Source organism: Rhincodon typus, chromosome 29 (assembly GCF_021869965.1).
Source record: "Rhincodon typus isolate 14 chromosome 29, sRhiTyp1.1, whole genome shotgun sequence".
Taxonomy (NCBI): Eukaryota; Metazoa; Chordata; class Chondrichthyes; order Orectolobiformes; family Rhincodontidae; genus Rhincodon; species Rhincodon typus.
In genome coordinates this window covers 14,896,984-14,915,366 of record NC_063360.1, presented here as the reverse complement: position 1 = coordinate 14,915,366, position 18,383 = coordinate 14,896,984, and the positions used below count along the sequence as shown (strand labels likewise).

The 18,383-nt window shown below is 42.6% G+C and overlaps 2 protein-coding genes across 2 annotated transcripts in view; one reads left to right on the top strand and one right to left on the bottom strand.

Annotated features, from left to right (window-relative positions):
• Positions 1–18,383, bottom strand: part of LOC109933116 (dedicator of cytokinesis protein 7-like) — a 185,117-nt gene that overhangs the window by 115,340 nt on the left and 51,394 nt on the right. The window lies entirely within an intron of this gene.
• Positions 4,048–18,233, top strand: LOC109933117 (angiopoietin-related protein 4-like). The gene is made up of 7 exons (XM_048613978.1): positions 4,048–4,652; positions 6,291–6,401; positions 7,058–7,172; positions 13,609–13,722; positions 14,180–14,275; positions 15,124–15,399; positions 16,887–18,233. The coding sequence occupies exons 1-7, from the start codon at positions 4,188–4,190 to the stop codon at positions 17,060–17,062; spliced, it is 1,353 nt and encodes a 450-aa protein (XP_048469935.1). The 5' UTR covers positions 4,048–4,187; the 3' UTR covers positions 17,063–18,233.

Below are 18,383 nucleotides of genomic sequence, written 5' to 3'. Positions count from 1 at the left end.
GCAAATTTATTTAATGCAATTCACAGCAAGTTAGGTCTGAAAACAACCAGCAGCCAGTGGAAATTCCAAAATCCCATCCGTTTCTTTCCATATGTAATGTGGTTGGGCCAGGAGTAATAAAATGTGCTGTTCAGGAAGCTAACAGTGAACACATGGTTTCAGTCAAATTCATTACTTATCACTCATGATATTAACTATTCAGAAAACACAATATATTTTATTACATCCACGACTCCACTGACACTTTACGTCAGTTTGAGGATTTCCAGTTTGCACGTTCCAGGCACCTTTACTTTACCAAGGATGTGTAATCTCTTTATACATCCAGTCCCCATCAGGATGGTCTCAGGGCTCTGTGCATCCATTATCCATATCCATTATGGTCTGCTTACACAATCCATTGTTAGCCACTTATTGTCCCCATTAGCAGCTATTCATTCTCCCAGGCTGATTGTTTTCCACTCCTTCGTCCTTCCAGCTGTTCTTCTCTTTCATTTGGGCTCTATCTCCAACTATCATTTACTCTTTACCCCCTCCCCCCATCCTATCTTCTACATAAAAAACAACTATTTCCTAGCTATCATCAGTTCTGAGGAAGAGTCACTGGGCCTGAAACGTTAACTCTGATTTCTTTAAGGCCCAGGAGTATGTGCTGAGGGACGCCCTAAAGCTTGGGGCATCTGCCACCAAGGCGCAATGGGGAAGACCACTGTCTGAGGTCCAGTCAATACTGTGTGGAGCTGGAGGAACACAGCAGGTCCAGCATCATCAGAGGAGCAGGAAAGTCAATGTTTCGGGCTGGGACCCTTCATGAGGTCCTGAAACGTTGATTCTTCTGCTCCTCTGATGCTGCCTGACCTGCTGCGTTCCTCCAATTCACATTGTAATGACTCTGACTCCAGCATCTGCAATTCTTGCTATCTCCCACTGTCTGAAGTCTTCCTGCTGAAGTTAATTGGGGGTCCATTCAATTATCGGATCATCCTAGTGCCTCAATGCATGTAAATATAGTCTAGTATATGTAAAAGATGCCTTTGGTCTGTTGGGATAGTCAAAATCAAATATTTGTTTGTTTACTTGATATGTCATTGTACAGAACTGAACTGCGTTTGTGACAATGTATATACACAGATTTTTTTTTACAAATAATTATATTTTACTAATTTAAAAAAAAGTTAATTCTGATTTCTCTCTGCAGATAGTGCCAGACCTGCTGAGATTTTCCAGCAATTTTTGTTTCTGATTTCCAGCATTCGCAGTTCTTTTGGTTTATATTTTTGGAAATGTTCTGTGTTTTCTGAAATACAAATTATTTCTTTTAAATCAAGCTATTTAGGAAAGGCTCATAGAGGTTAATATACAACAAAAAAGACATTCTGCCTGCCCTCATTGTACTCAAACTCTCCCACTGATGCTCTCACTGTGGAGCATTGCTGCAGTTCTTAGTTCTCCAATCAAACAGGAACTTGATTGTATATAAAGCCTTCAGGGTGTACAAAAGCATTTTACAATTACTAAAGTACTTTTCATGTGGTCACTGTTGTAATGTAGGGAAAAGCAACAGTTAATCTACACACAGGCAAGTCCCACAAACAGTGATGAGAAAATTGGCCAGAAAATCTCCTCTCCACCTATCCTCTCCTCTATCCCTCTTCTATCCGCCTCCCACTCTCTCCCTATTTATTTCAAAACCCCCTTCCCCTCCCCCTTTTCTGATGAAGGGTCTAGGCCCGAAACGTCAGCCTCTCTGCTCCTATGATGCTGCTTGGCCTGCTGTGTTCATCCAGCCCTGCACCTTGTTGTCTCGGATTCTCCAGCATCTGCAGTTCCTACTATCTCTGCTTTAGTTGATGTTGGTTAAATGTTAGTCAGGGCAACAGGAGAACTCCCTTTTTTTTGTCACATAGAATAGAATCCCTACAGTGTGGAAACAGGCCCTTTAGCCCAACAAGTCCACACCAACTCTCAGGGCATCCCACCCAGAACCATCCCCCTATAACCCACCTAACCTACACATCCCTGAACACTATGGGCAATTTAGCATGGCCAATCCACCCAGCATGCACATCTTGAGACTGCAAGAGGAAACCAGAGCACCCAGAGGAAACCCACACAGACACGGGGAGAATGTGCAAACTCCACACAGACAGTCGCCTGAGGGTGGGATTGAACCTGGGTCCCTGACCCTGTGAGACAGCAGTGCTAACCACTGAGCCATTGGGCCAATACATCCATCTGAGGAGCAGACAAGACTATCAGTGTAGCATTCCCTCAGTACTGTATTGAAATGTCAGATTAAATGCTAGAGAGGAATTTAAACTTGTATGCTACTTGCTCAGAGGTGAAAGTGCCATCACTGAGCCAAGGTGAACTCATCCAGCAGTCTACCTTTCTGGTACATTATACTGGTAAGGTCTGTATTGTTTTCTAGAATGGCATAAGAAGTATAGGTCTACATTGCAGTGGAAAGAATTAGTCACTACCACAATGCACAAACTAAAGCAAGCAGTGCACATGCTCATGTGGGAGATGGGGTTATCTGCATATTACTGAACTGAAATTTTCATAAGCATGTTTTCTCTTTCTCTTTGAATTCAGAAAAATAAATTTATTTTAGACAATCCATCGCATGAAAAAATATCCAAGCATTTGTGGTAAAAATGTGTCCTCATCAATTGCAGGTTTTAAATCCAACCCCCTCTAGCAGGTTGGTAATAGGGGAGAAAACTGTTCTCTGTTGTCCCAATAAAGACTCCAAATTTATCTTGTGGATAATTGCAGCAAATGTGCAATCCTTTTGGTCCCTACTCATGAACAATAGTATTGTGCTGCTGTACTGCCTAAAATGCATTCAGAATTTGGGAGTACTGTTACTGGCAGGGGTGAGGGGCACAACATGACTGGGTACCAATGGACAAGGGGTAAAGCCAAGACCCAAAAAACAGAGAACCCCAAGCAGCCCCTCTTTCCTGCAATCTCTGTATGTGTATGAATCTCTCTCTCTCAAGACCTAACCTCCCTACCACTATGTCTCTCTCTTTCCTTTTCCCAATGCCTTCATGCAACAGATTGTGTTGAAATGGAGATCGTGAATCATAGCACTCGTCTCTAAGCCACTGCTGCATAATGGGGGTTAAACTACAGGATCTATCCACTCTGCTGGATGTGGCTAATTTAACTGAAGCACTACCTGAGCTTTCTTCAAAGGAACCAGAGCCTGATTAAATAGCTCTTTCCTTCACCACCTATCTCCAGATCTGCCTATTCTAAAATCCCAATTTTTCAAGAAAAAACACGGACTGTTTATCAGATTTACTCCTGGAAGCTTCTGACACAGAATGGCACCGAACCCAAAGGCCATTTGAAATCAAAATGTGCAAAAATATAAAATAGCAGCCAGAAGCCCCAAGCATCTAAAGCCAAAATTCAAAGGCACTGTGTGAAAGTTATGGAAAACAGAAATATTGATGGCTTCTCTTAACGCATTAAAGATGAGGCGATTGTCCAAGAGCAGTCAGCACTGCTGCCTCACAGCACTAGGAACCTGGGTTCAATTCCAACCTCGGGCAACTGTGTGGAGTTGGCACATTGTCCCCGTGGGTTTCCGCCGGCTGTTCCGGATTCCTCCCACAGTCCAAAGATGTGCAGGTTAGGTGGATCATCTGTGCTAAATTGCCCCATAGTGTCCAGGCTAGGTGCATTTAGCCACGCTAAACCGCCCCGTAGTGTCCACTGATGTGTAGGCTAGGTGGAGTCGCCATGGGAAATGTGGGGTTTAAGAGGTGGATGGGGGTCTGGATGAAATGCTCTTTGGGTGGGGGGGGTGGTCGGTATAGACTCGATGGGCCACATGGCCTCTGTCTGTACTGTAAGGATTTTGGATTCTGTTGCTGCAGGCTGTGTTTTCCGTTCTGTCAGTCAGCAGTGACACTTTGAGACTCTCCCCTCTCCGTGTTGCCAGCTTCATGCTGTTTAGCTGGGGGCGGCTCCCAGTCACTCCGCTATTTAAAGGGGCAGAGAGCAGCAGGGTAACACAGAAGACAGGAGAGAGACAAGGAGGCAGAGAAAGAAAGAAAGAAAGAAAGAAAGAAAGAAAGAAAGAAAGGAAAAGAAAGAAAGAAAGAAAGAAAAACAAGAAAGAAACATCCCAATTTTTCAGGGACAAAAGCCAGCTTGTAATACAAGAGATGAAGCTGCCTTTCGCCGGCCCGCTGTGCATCGTTATCTGTGCAGCAAGCTTCACCGAGGCAGCTGCATTGAAGAAGGGTTCCTCAACCAAGGACAGACACATGCAGTTCGCCTCCTGGGACGAGGTGAACCTGATCGCCCACGGCCTCCTGCAGCTCGGCCACGGCCTCAAGCAGCATGTGGACCGGACCAAGGAGCAGCTCCGCCAGGTCATGGAGCAGCTGCACTCCCACAACCGCAGCCTGAGTGAGCTGGCCGGCCGCCTGGCTGAGCAGCGCTCCGGGTTGGAGCCGCCGAATCTCTCCGGGCCTCACCTGCTGCAGGTCTCCGCCAGCCTGCGGGCCAAGGTGGAGGAGATGGAGCAGGACAGGCTGAGGGTGGATAGGGCGCTGCGGAACTTGGAGGAGAAGGTGGACAGCCTAGTGAACAGGGACAGAACTGGAAGCAGCATTAACGGTATCCGAGTAAGTCCCAAAAAAAACCTTGTGACACCTGCCTTTGATCTTTTACTGTAGTTTTTCAGTCTAATAGAGACCTCGATTCTTTCACTGCAGCACGTTAAAAATGCATTAACTTGTGTGTGTGTGTGTGTGTGTGTGTGTATATGTACATGAATTATTTACAAAGGGCATTGCAGGACAACTTGATTAGCCAAATGTTTAATTATGTAGGGTCAGTAAAAAATACACGGAGCTTAATTATTTTGCTTTGAGCAGATCTTTGGAATGGAAAAATGGATTGTAACTTATACCTCGCGTGTACGTGTTCAGAGTCAGTGACACTGGTATCTGTAACGGTCAGCTAACAGCTTAAACAGCAATACTCTCCGCTACCTTTTTGTTTTCATTTAACACAGGGACTAAAGCGATCTTGGTTAGAAATTTGAGGCTTTTTTGAAGTTAGATAAGGAATGTGCCATTCTCTTGTTGCCTGCCTGATCAGTTTAAAAGGGAAACCTACAAGACCCAGTACTCTCCAGTGTATGAGACAAAAAAAACTTGCACATGCTGAAATCCAAGGTGGAGGAACAGGAGGCTGAAAGAACTCAGCAAGCCATGCAGCACCTGGAGGAAAGGAGCAGTTAACGTTTCAGGACTGTCCAGTATATATCGGAAATAATGAAATGCTGGGAAGCTGGCAATAATGGAAGAGAGGGACATGTCCAAAGAACACTTCAGTGTTCACAACATAAGCTATGATATTGCTACACATCCCAGTCAGCAGCATATTAGTCGTGTAGTGCGTGTGGAGCGTGATGTGAGTCATACTGGTTGGTGGGGTAACGGATTTGCTTCACTGCACTTACTATAGTCAGCATTGTGCAGCACTAATTCAGTAATGAAATATATTGAGTTTGCTGAAAATGGGAGAAGTACAATACAAAATAGGAATAGGAGGACAATAAAGAGAATTGGGTCTTAAAGTAAATCCGAAAGAACCGCGGATGCTGTAAATCAGAAACAAAAATAGAAACTGCTGGAAAAGCTCAGCAGGTCTGGCACCATCTGTGGAGAGAAAGCAGAGTTAACTTGTTGCGTCGAATGACCTTTCCTCCACTCTTTCTGACACTCTAATTTTCTAACATTCCAGCCCAAAGTAATATTTTAAAGAACCAATGTTTTTAAAAGTTTGCCGTCGGCCAATATGTGCACTGCAAGATCCGACAAACAGCAAATGCACAAAGACCAGACAATCTGTGTTTAGCAGTCAGCCGAGGGAAAAGTTATATCCAGGTCAATGGAGGGAATCTCTTTAAATGGTACAAAGGGATTTTTTTTTCCTCTATATCCACGTAAATGGACTGCTTAATACCCACACCACTCACTCAGAATTGCACTTGAAGTGTTAATCTAGTTTACTCCGATCCTGGTGTGAGATGTAAACTGATCACATCTAGGTAGGAGATCCTTCAACTCAACCGAATCTGACAGTAAAATCATCTGTGTTTTGAAATTAGAGGAATGCATTCTTAAACAAAATTGATCATTTAGCAGTCCAACCAGATATTGTCTGTATAAAGTTAGCGCTCAGATTACAAATTTTCAGAAAACATGAATCATTTTTAAAATTTACTGAACTTTAAAATACTTTTGTTTTTGCAGTCCATGATGGAAACTCAAAGCAGAAACATAAATGAACTGCTGACAAAAATTGAAGATCAACAGTTGCAGCTGGAAAAGCAGAAAGTTCAAATCCAGATTCTGCAAAACCAGGTGCATGACCACAATAACAAATGTTAAATATGTATAGACGAAACAATGTATGTGATAGGGATAATAAATATACACAGGCAAGGAATATTTCTACTAAACACGCATGAGCATGTTATGTAACTAGAACAACAAATTCAGCATTACTACTAAAACAAGGCAAATACCATAAACATAGGGCAAGTGGGAAAGGACAAGGCTGAAATTAATTGATCTCTCCTACAATATTAAAAGGAGCCTATTTTGATAGATGCTGCTGGAATGGCATCGATGAAGAGTCAAAATCAGCCAAGGTTCCTGATCACTTTCCAATACCTTCAGCTTTCATTGTAAGTGTTGAGGTATCAGGTATAGACAAGATAGGATAGTTTGCCAGCATTCACAGTCTAGGCTTAATGAAGTAAACTGACTTGGGAAGACATGGGAACTGTACTCAATATAGCAGGAGAAAACAGAAAGTGCAAATACACTATAAACTATTGAAATTCTTAATTGCGAGCACAGGTTAAGACAGTGCTACATATCCAAGCACTGCTTTATGTTAACTTGCTTCTGTTTATGGCATTTCTAGGTTGATGCTATCTTGTGTGTATGTAATTTTGAATTGTAACTGTGGGTGTAGAAGGGGAACCTAACCTAGTCTCTCCTCTCCATTACAGCTGCCAGAAAACAAATTACAACTTAAAGACAGTCCGCACTGGAGGTCAATTCTCAAACGAAGAATGGAGATGGTTCCTCACACACATAGCAGTGTGGAACCAAAGCCAGCTGACAGTAAGTACACCTCTTAGAAAAATTACAGTAAAATTCATATTCCCAGACCAAACTGCAGGCAGAAGAACAATGGAATCTACATAAATACACCCTCTCTCCTTTTGCTCTCTAAGTGACTGGGGTGGCATGGTGGCATGGTGGCTCAGTGGTTAGCACTGCTGCCTCACAGGGCCAGGGACCCAGGTTCAATTCCACCCTCTGGCAACTGTCTGTGTGGAGTTTGCACATTCTCCCCATGACTGCATGGGTTTCCTCTGGGTGCTCTGGTTTCCTCCCACAGTCCAAAAATGTGCAGGCTAGGTGGAGTGGCCGTGCTAAATTGCCCATAGTGTTCAGGGATGTGTAGATTAGGTGGGTTATAGGGGGATGGATCTGGGTGGGATGCTCTGAGGGTCAGTGTGGACTTGTTGGGCCGAAGGGTCTGTTTCCACACTGTAGGGATTCGATGATGATGACATTACTTGAAGCTAGATCTGATCTTTCAGACAAAGGAATTTGAAATAAAATTAAACCACAATCGTTCAGGTTTGTTGTTTTATTCCACAGGCTACTGTTGCTGTTATTTAAAAAGTGGAATTTCACAATGAGGAAAATTCCACATCATTATTCCAAGGTCTGAGAAATAAATCAGTGATACATGCAAAGACGAACCAACACAACATATGAGAACAAATGTGAGCAAATACACAGGAACTGACACACAGACTCGTGTCACTGAGTGTCCATAGGTAATTAGGAGGTGTATATTTGGGTTGCAGGAATGTGTTCATGCTTCCTTAACCTGGGATTTCAGTTCAACAAATATCTGGTACATTGATGTTAAAGTAGAAAGGAGAGGGCCAGCTGAAGTTTGAACATTCTGTGCAGAACACAACAGCAAATGGAATGTCTTTCTGGCTGCTGGCCAACTGGGGGAAAGGGCACTCAAAACGTTACAGGCAGAGAGAGCAAGGCAGGCAAATTCCTGGGAGACCCGTTGCCTATAAACAGATTGACTTTAAACTTTCTGTATATTCGGCAAATGTTTTTCAAAAATAATTTATTGGCAAAGATAAGCAAGATACTTTTTTTTTTAAAATCCACAAAGCCGGAACATTAGGGAGCCTAGCAAATCAGGCTCCTGCTCCCGGTCACTAGTCCCTACTGGAGTGAGTGTGTGAAGCACGATCAGACTTGGCTGTGATATACCGCCACAGTTCAACATAGAAACATAGAACATAGGAGCAGGAGTAGGCCATTCAGCCCTTCAACCCTGTTCCATCATTTCAACTCATTACTCTGTTCTACTTCCTCACCATGTCCTTTGATCCCTTTTTAGTCCTAAGAGCTATATCTACGTTTTTCTTGAAAGTCTTCAATGTTTTGGCCTTCTTGGTTTCCAGTGACCAAGAATTCCACAGGCACATCGCACTTTCTGGGTGAAGAGATTTATCCTTCACTCCCACTGAGTGATGCTGTGTGAAGGCCCTTTTATCGAGGAAAGGGAATTGAGGGAAGATTTGACAGAGGTGTATATGATCATGATCACTTTGGATAAGATGGATAAAGAAAAGTTGTTCCCATTTCCCAATGCTACAAGAAATAAGGGACGCCGGTTTTGACCAAGAGTCGCAAGGTTGGATATGAGGAAGACTTTGTATTTTAAATAAAGTGAGTGGTAATGATCTAGAATCATAGATTCCTTAGTGTGGAAAGAGGCCATTCATCCCATCAGGGCTGCACTTGCCCTCCAAAGAGCATCCCACCTAGACCCACCCCCTACATTTATCCCTGTAATCCACACATTTACCATGACTAACCCACTTTGCCTGCACTTCCTTTGTCACTATGGACATTTAGCTTGGCCACCCCACCTAACCTGCACTTCTTTGGGGCTGTGAGAGGAAACCCACGCAGACACGGGGAGAACATGCAAGGTCAGTACAGTCAGTTGCCCGAACGTGGTATTGATCCTGGGTCCCTGACGCTGTGAGGCAGCGGTGCTAACCACTGAGCCACCATGCCACTCTGCCTGTCTGACTTCAAAGTTGGTGGAAGCGGAGCCAATCAATAACTTTAGAAAGAAATTGGATGAGGACTTGAGGTAAAACCCAAAGTGCAATGTGGGGAAGTGATGGGACTGACCGGATTATGCTAGAGAGAACTAGCACAAACATGGTGTACAGAATGGCGTCTTCTGTGCCATTATGATTTTAGAAAATGCTTCAAGTGTTGGCACCTTCAGGGTTGAGCTATTATGGATATAGAAAATGGTTATGGGTAAGCCCTTTCTTTCCCCTTTCTATAACTGTACAGATGTAAAAATATTTGTTAGAGGTGTAAAAGATCATGACCTGGTTTGGATCAGATGAATAAAAATATTTGTATAGGGGGCTAGTTATTTAAAGAGGAGAGCTGAGAATTAAATATTAGCAAGAATCAGTATCAAATGCAAGATTGTTAAGATCTGTAAAGAAACAGGAGGTTGACATTCACAATGTAAAATACCCAATTTCCACTTTGCCTTTTATGGATGCTGATGCCTTGCTGTTTATTTACTATTCTTAATGTCAAAGCTGCTAGCCTTTTCCCAATTTCTTGTACTACTTTTAAAAATCAGAGCTATGCTCGGTTTAAGCTCAGTGTATTCCAGCCATCCTCCCAGTTCCAGACAAGCCTTGTGCTCAGAGGCTGCTCACTACATGAGGCTGTCCCACTGAATGGTTGCTGACCCTTACTCAAAACAGGCAGAAACAGAGGAGGAGGACTCTCCCAGACAATGAGCCGTTCAGGAATTTCTTACCAATGAAATGCAGCAGCTGTGGCTGCTAGCCAACTAGGTGAAAGTTGAATCTACTGTGAGTTGGCCACAAGCTAGGAGGAAATATTAAAGACTTTTATCTGCAGAATAGGAGAGCAGCTTAAACTGTTTTTTTGCTTTTAAAATAAAACTGGTGTGTGAATAACATGGCACAACGCCAAGTGAGTAAAAGTTGAACAGCGTGATTCGTAAAAGCTTCCCACTTCAGTCCTGAACTTGCTGCGAGTTGTTGCTTTCTCTGGATGATCACTTCCCTCATGCAGATTTTTTTTCCCCTCTTCAATTCTTCCCACAACACACTAACCTTTACCCCACTTCCAAACCAAGCGCTTAATAGGAAGTGTGTCAAAAGCGAAGACACAGACTGTCGTTCTGTGCAGAGGGCTTCAGCTCTGAGCCACTTGCTTCCATTTAGGCCATTGCCAGAATATGTCCCAATCCAGTGACCCCCAGAGGGTTTTAGTTATCTGGGTAAACCTCAGACCCAGGATCAACCAGTGAGCCACTGTCACTGTCTTTCATCTTCATCACCAAATATATCATGACCACCACCCCCTGCCCCTGTCTCTTCAGTCAATAATAGAATAGATATTTTATCTGAAGTATGTGACCCACAGCAATGAAGCCAATAATGAATATGTCTAATGTGCTTAATTACCAATACTGGAAATGTGAATTTAAATATCAATGGAATGCAATTTTTTGGAACAGTACTGGACCATTCAGCTGTCTAAGTCTTTTCTTCCATTTGGTTGGATCACTGCTTTTCATAACTCACATCTATTTATTCACCTTTGTTCTACATACCATTAATTTCTGAGCAGACCTAGGACATTACTTGATCTATCCCCCGCACAAAAATCCTATTGAAACTGGAAGTTCAGCTTCAAGTTGTGTATTTTGTTTCTTAGAAACTGAACCTACAGCACAAGCAATACTCACCACCATAAATACAAGATATTTAGTTCAGGCTGATTAAATACCCTTAATCATATTATTCATAGTCATTTGTTTACTAAATTTCTGAAGTTTAAATCTTTGCTCCCCACCAGTTTTAACCGCAATCACAGACATCAACAGAAATCTCATTAATTAGTAAAGGCTCCAGTGCATTAAGCCTCTTTTAAATAAATTGAGTATTTTAAACAATAAATTACACTGAAAGCATCTCCAAAATAGATATGACTAGCTGTTAATGAGTACTTTGAGTGTGTTGTCAAAGTAGCTGTCTGGGACAGGGCTGAGACTATCTGCACTCTGTTCTTCATATTCTTTAGGCTATACATTTACCACATACAGTGAACATACATCACAGCCTGAGCTATGTTTTAAAATATACAGTGCACATAAATCCTGTGTTATGTAGCTGCTCTATACAGTGCTGTACCTCAACAATAACTTGCATTTTTATAGTGTCTTCAACAAGAAAAAATCAGAAGGTGCTTGAAAAATGGACACCAGAAGAAAGAAGGATTAGATAGGAATACTTTAACTTTGGTGAAAGAGGCGGTTTCAGTGAGCCTCTGCAAAGAAAGGGGGTGAGGGAGGCAAGGAGACGGCAAGGTTTAACCAGAGAATTTCAGCATAGGGCTTACTGGACTGAAGGAACCTTTTGCTAATGGTTGGTGGAAGGGTGAGTGAGATGGTCGCAGTCTAAGAGATATGCTTAGAGGGAGGCGACAGGAATAAAGCTGTGGTGGATTTAAGATGAGCTCCATTGTAGTAGCGCTTGAGAGTCAGTGCAGGTCTAATACAGGGAATGATGGGCAAGCTGAACCATAGAGTTTATACATCCATACAGGATATAGAATTGCGGAGTATTGTAACTGACGGTTTTGCTGTAAGTGGGATGCTATCTGATGTTACAGATGTGGAAATGGGTTTCTGCGATGCAGAGAATATACAGTTAGTAAAGCCATGTTCAATGAAGTTATGAAGAGGCTGAAATGCGATAACTTTACACAGTAAGTGTACACCAAACATCCTGTGCTATATATTTGCCATCTATGCCAAATATTCATCACACACCCTTAGTATATGTTCCTGGACAACGGCTACCGTTTTACATTAACTAATTAAAAATGTTGGCTCTTAAACAGTCCCTGTATCAGTGATATACTCTCAGCAGGGTGTCGGAGACTGAGCAGAGAAACTAGCAGCAGAACTCAGCATTAAAACTAGAGCAAACAAACACACAGTTCAGCAAATGTTAATTGCCTCAAGTGACCCAGTGTTCTCTGATTAAGCCGCAAGGAATGCCTGACTGCATCTGTGTGGAGGGGTGCAGCAGAATCCTGGGACAACTAGGTAAAAGTTCATGTTGACGTCAGCCTTCAGAAAAGCCCTAGCAAAACCTCGTAATCCTTTCAGCCTGAACAGCACCGAGCTGAGTCCATTGCAAAATAAAGCAGCACAGTATAACCTGCAGCTCAAAAGCAGAAACAAACCTACCAATCAACCAGATTCAAACTTGGCTCTGTCACTCACACCTCAAAAGTTAACTAAAGCATAGAAACTGTGTGGAATTTTAAAGAGGTGTTCAACATGGTTACTAAAGCACTAAAAAATCCAGGGACTCTCTTTTTCATTTACATGTTCCCATTTCCATGTAGGAGAGATTTAAAAGTGGGGTTTCTCATTGTCAGAGTGAAAAATATAAACTAAAAGTGAATCTAGAGACAAACTGAATAGAAATGGTTAATTAATCTAAAACTGGATGAAATTCATCCAAAATTTAACACAAAACATGTATATATTTAATGTTTTCTTCACTAGTCTTTTCTTCAGTAATTTATTTCAGTTGGAATGAAGAGGAAAAATACTCCCTGTCCAAGCTCTGGTTAAAATGATAGAGCTAAAAGTAGAGCAAAGTTTACCAAACTCTGCAGAAGCTGTGTTTAACTACTTGTGCTCACACTTGTTGAATCACACTTGTCTGAATCCACAGACACTCACACCCGGTTTGTACATGAAGAGTGGGTGCAGAGAACATTTCTCCAGCCAAACAGTGTGGTGGGAGCAGGGGTGATGGTAAACTCTTCCCAGTGGTTGTGCGATCTCTGCAATAACTCAGCCACTCTCAGATGCACACGGCCTCCACCCACTTCAGATGTTCAACGGTGGGGTAAAGGACTTCTTTATTGCAGCACAGAAGCTGAACTTTTAACAATGGCTTGTATATTACTGAGTTGGCAGTGCTGAGTCGCCAAGGTTTGAAGTTCAGGTAAACAATCCTCAAAGGGAAATGCTATTTCTCAAGATTCCAAAACTTCTGTATTCCAAGTTGAACCACTCTCTTTAGAAAGGGTAAAAATTTATTGAACATAAACTTACTCTAATCCTCCTTTTAAGGGGTATAAATTCATTAAAGCAAAATTCTTGGTAATGTTACTTTTGTGCCTTCTGCAAAGGAGAATTAAGAAGAAAGCACGGGATAAAACAAGAATCTTTTAGATTCTTTGCCCTGCCTCTATTTTAATAACTGAAATTTAACAACTGGATGAGCCTTTGTTTTCGTGCAGAATGACTCTATGACTTTTGATGTGGAAGCATTTGCAGGAATAGTCAGAAATGCGGAGAAGTAAGAGTGAAGGAATGCCTGAAATCTAACGAATGCTCGCTCTTCTTTTCCTGTAGAACTGCCAGCTGATTGTCACCAATTATACTTGGAAGGACAGCGAACCGCCAATGTGTACAAAATCCAGCCAATAGGCTCAAAGCCCTTTGAAGCATTCTGTCAAATGACAGAAGGTAAGAATTTAAACATGACTAGAGACTGAGTCTGGGACTCTCCAGGAAATGGGGCCACAACTGCCCCTAAAATGGGGTCAAAAGTTTACTTCCTTTTGCTAAAAGGGGTCCAGGGCCAAAGGTCTTATTTAAAGAGGACCAGAACTGCTTGTGGATACAGGGTCAGGGACTGTTGTCACTCACAGGAACGATGATGGGGTTAACCTTGTCAGATCTAATTTTACAATACCTCCATCTAATGTCCTTTAGGGAAGGAAACTGTCATCCTTACCAGGTCTGGTCTGCATGGGTGACTTCAGACCCACAGCAATGTGGTTGACTCTTAACTGCCCCTCTGGGTAATTAGGGATGGGTAATAAATGCTGCCTAGCCAGTGACACCCTCATCCCCTGAATGAATTTTCAAAAAAAAATCCGGGCAAAGCCAAATGAGTCATAAAATATTTGTCTTCCAACAGAAGGTGGCTGGACTGTGACCCAGAGACGGAGGGATGGTTCAGTGGACTTTGACCGCCTCTGGCAAGCATACAAGGATGGATTTGGCAACCTTACTGGTAAGCAGTACTCAGCGGGCCTAAACTCTACGGCTGTTTAACTCCCTTCAAAAGAAGCCGAACTACCAATGGGTTGGTTCCCCTGAATTAGGTAGGGTAAATTCAGCCCAAGCTCCTAGGCCTAATGACCAAGCTATATGCCTGAGTGACTGATAAGGACATGCTTGTACCACTCTTTTGGCGGTTATACTGAAGCACACTTTGAAAGCAGTGCCTTCAGAAGAGAGAGGGAGTGAACAGGAAACAGTACAAAGATAAATAATTCATTTGTCAGATACACAATATGAATACTATTTGGACACTAAAAGGTCATCGGGGAACGAAATGGGCTTTAGTATCCAAATGTTCCCTTGCTTTGTCCGACTCAAAACTCACAGTAACACGAGTGAGTCTTCATGACCTCCCAAACTACTCCAGTGTACGGAATGGGCTTTGCTCATGGTACACAACATCCCGTTAATCAAATTAACAAACAAACTGCACACAGCAAATCCTGCAAATATGTTACAATAAGCAGGTAGTCTTTTTGCTGGTGTCAATGAAGCACAGAATATTAGCCAGGACACACTGAAACAACAGAGGATCATAGACTGCGCTGTCATTACAGAGAGATGACTGGTGGTGGGTATTATGCTGAGGCTAACTACACCTCCGGTCAGATGGGAGGTTGAAGGCCAGCTTGGCGAACTTAGCCAGTGTGGGAGCTAAACCTGTGCCATTTGGCATCACAAACCAGCCGTCTAGCCAATTGAGCTAATCCACCCCGGAGAGGCGCTCCAAAGACAATTCAGAATATCCTCATTGAATAAATGGAATTCTCTGTTCTGATCAGATGTTCTCGATTTCAGGTGAATTCTGGTTGGGTCTGGAGAAACTTTATACCATTGTGCGTCAGGGTGGCTATCTGTTGCGTATCGAACTGGAGGACTGGGAGAATCACACTGAGTACACTGAATATCCATTCAGCCTGGGGAGCGAGGCTACTGACTACACCATGACCCTCAAGAGCCCTGTTTCCGGAAACCTCAAGAATGCCATCAGTGAGTCGAGTGGACTGGGCTTTTCAACTCGGGACCAGGACCACGACCTGAAGTTCAACATGAGCTGCGCAAAACACCTAACAGGTCAGTCCTGAGGCTAACCCAAGAAATGCTTAAACTTTAAAACAATGTCACATTCTTTCTTGGTCTCCCTCGAGAACAATGGAATGTTCCAGCTCTTAAGCATCCCTGCAAATACGAGCTATTTGTAAAAATCAGAGGAGCTGAGACTGTAGCATAAAATGAATCTTCATGGGATGTGGGCATCACCGGCTGGGTCAGCATCTATTGCCCGTCCCCAGTGCCCTCGAAGGTGGTGGTGAACTGCCTTCTTGAGCCATTGCAGTCCATTTGTTGTAGGTAGACACTTAATGCAGTTAGGGAGGGAGTTCCAAGATTTTGACCCAGTACCTCAGTTGTCTTATTTAAATGACAAACATTAAAAAGTATAACCTAATAGATGATTTTTTTATGGGGGGGTGGAATTTTTGAAGAGTTTTGATAAAAGGGAGAAACTATTTCTTCAGGCAAGTGAGTTGATAATCAGAGGCCACAGGTTTAAACTAATTGTCAAAAGAACTTTCATAGAATGATCTGAAAAGAATGGCAGAAACAAATTCCAGTGGAACTTCCAAACGGTGACTGGACATGTCCTTAGAGAAGAATAGCTTTCACGGTCTGGGGAGAGGCTGGGGCTTGTGTCTAATTGGATAGTTTTTTCAAAGAGCAGGGACAAGCACAATGGGCCGAATGGTTGCTCTGCAGGATACTATTACCAGGCACCACAATATAAGAGATTGAGGAAGGGGAAAGGGAGGAGGGAAACTGATGCTAATCATCCACAAACTCAATTTGAGGCAGAACTCTGCACTGATGCTACTTCTGCACTCTCCTTAGGGGTCATCAGCAGCATGGAGCAGATGGACTGAATGGACGGAAACATCCTGGTTAGGATCCCGAGATCTGGGTTATCACATGCCTCGAACTGCAGAGCAGTAGAGAGCCTGGGCATAGATCTACCTGTGTGTTGGTGACTTCAGATCAGTAGCCCCTGCTCATTGGTGTCCAGGAAGCTAGTGAGGCCTTTATTTCAACAGAATGCTTGTTTCCCAAAGGAGAGATTCTGTGGCAAGCCAGCTGCAGCCTCAATCCAATATGGGAAAGAAGTAACACTAACCGAGAATGCTGAAAAAACTCAGGAGGTCTGGTAGTATCTGTGGAGTGCGAAAGACGAGTGTTAACATTTTGACTCTTGTTTGAGTTCCTCTTCAGAAGATGCCACTGGACCTGCTGAGTTTCTCCAGAATTCTGTGTTGTTTCAGATTTCCAGCATCTGCAACATTTTGCTTTTGTTTTGCTAGAAAGAACTAGTTTTGGTTTTGAGATTCTTCAGTAAATCGCAGAATTGGGAGTGAGTTCCTGCCTAGCGTCTGCCACAGGCGATATGGGTGGTGTCTGATGGGTTTCATATGCATTAAATACTTGGTGGGCTCCATATATCAGTGGAGCTGTGAGCAGCTTGATCTGGCTTGTTTTCCACAGCTTTAAAGGCATCTTTCTGCCTATTCCAGGAGGATGGTGGTTCACTACGTGTGGGCAGGCCAACCTGAATGGCAAGTATTTCACCAGCAAGCCCCGACAGCGACACGAGAGGAAACGGGGAATATTCTGGAAGCCCTGGAAAGGCAGAAATTACCCTCTGAAAACCACGACGATGATGATTCGCCCTATGGAACTAGAGGCATAAATGACAACAACTCAGATTCTGGCAGAGACTGTGTGCGGGTGAGAGAGTGATGGAGTGAGACAGAGAATTAGAATACAGAAAAGCAGTCACTGTTTACATCTGGGATGAGAATACAATGCAATATTTTAAAGGAAAAATGGATGCACTGACTAAAGCCTCCAAACATGTATAATTTTTATCTGTTTATGCAACAAAACAATGCAGCAAGTATCCCAGAATTAACAGCTGAGCTATGCAAGCATATCCAAAGCCCACAAGCCACTTAAAGCAGCTATTAGTTTTACTTGAGTGTTTTTTTTTCAATTTTAAGTTAATAAAATGTAAATGCAGCTAACTTCTGTAAAAGAAAGTTTGTCAGATTTCCCAATACGCAACTTCACCCTTTGTTCACTGATCATTCAGCGATTTACTTATATCCTCACTTCAGCTGCAGTAGGAGTAATCTGTACTTCAGAAAACTGTGTACACATCACTGCCACTGGGCATACAGTGAGCTGACACTAGTGTCAGAATACTAGAGAATTACTATGTCTCTGAACATGAACAAATCTCTTACCAATATAAAATGCACCATGCTATCACTGAAGGGCCAGGTCAAGACTGTCAGAAGCAAAGCAACAGTACACCGTAACTTCTCAAATGTCAGTGGCTATGAAAGGAACCTTTTTTAATATACTTCTATAACATTGCTCTGCATTTTCTCTGAAATGAAGTCAAACAGATGTATTGTTTCTGGTGGAACCTATACAGTGAATGCAGGTGCAGTCTAGGCACTGGCATAAACCCAGAGTGACAGGCCTGGATTCAGGTGCCTACAGCATCACTTTCTGAGTGTGCTGGTTACTGTTTCGACCAGTTTCTCTGTTACACTTGTAGCTCGATTCCTACTTAAAGGAATGTGTCCAAGTCATATTGACTTTATCACCATGGCTATGAATAGCTTCAGAATTGAAACTATTAATTGTTTCTTTTGTTTGCCTTTATGTATTTAAACATTTAATATTCCAAACCTGCCTTTTGTAATTTATAAAAATGGCTCAGCCTCTCCCAGAGGGGAATGAGTCACCCTCTATCGTCTGCTGTACATAACCTTTAAAGCCTGTTATTTTAATATCAAATGATTTCTTTAATCATATTTTGTCTTAAAAAAAAAGCTATCCTTTGGTTTAAATATTTGTCTGGTCTACTTGTTTGTTTCTGTGGGGAGTGGGAGTGTGATTTACAATAAGGGTCTGATGCAACAGTCTTACCTTGACATCATTCTTCATACACCATAATAGAGGATTGCTACAAGAGAAAAGATCAAAGTACATCTACTTTA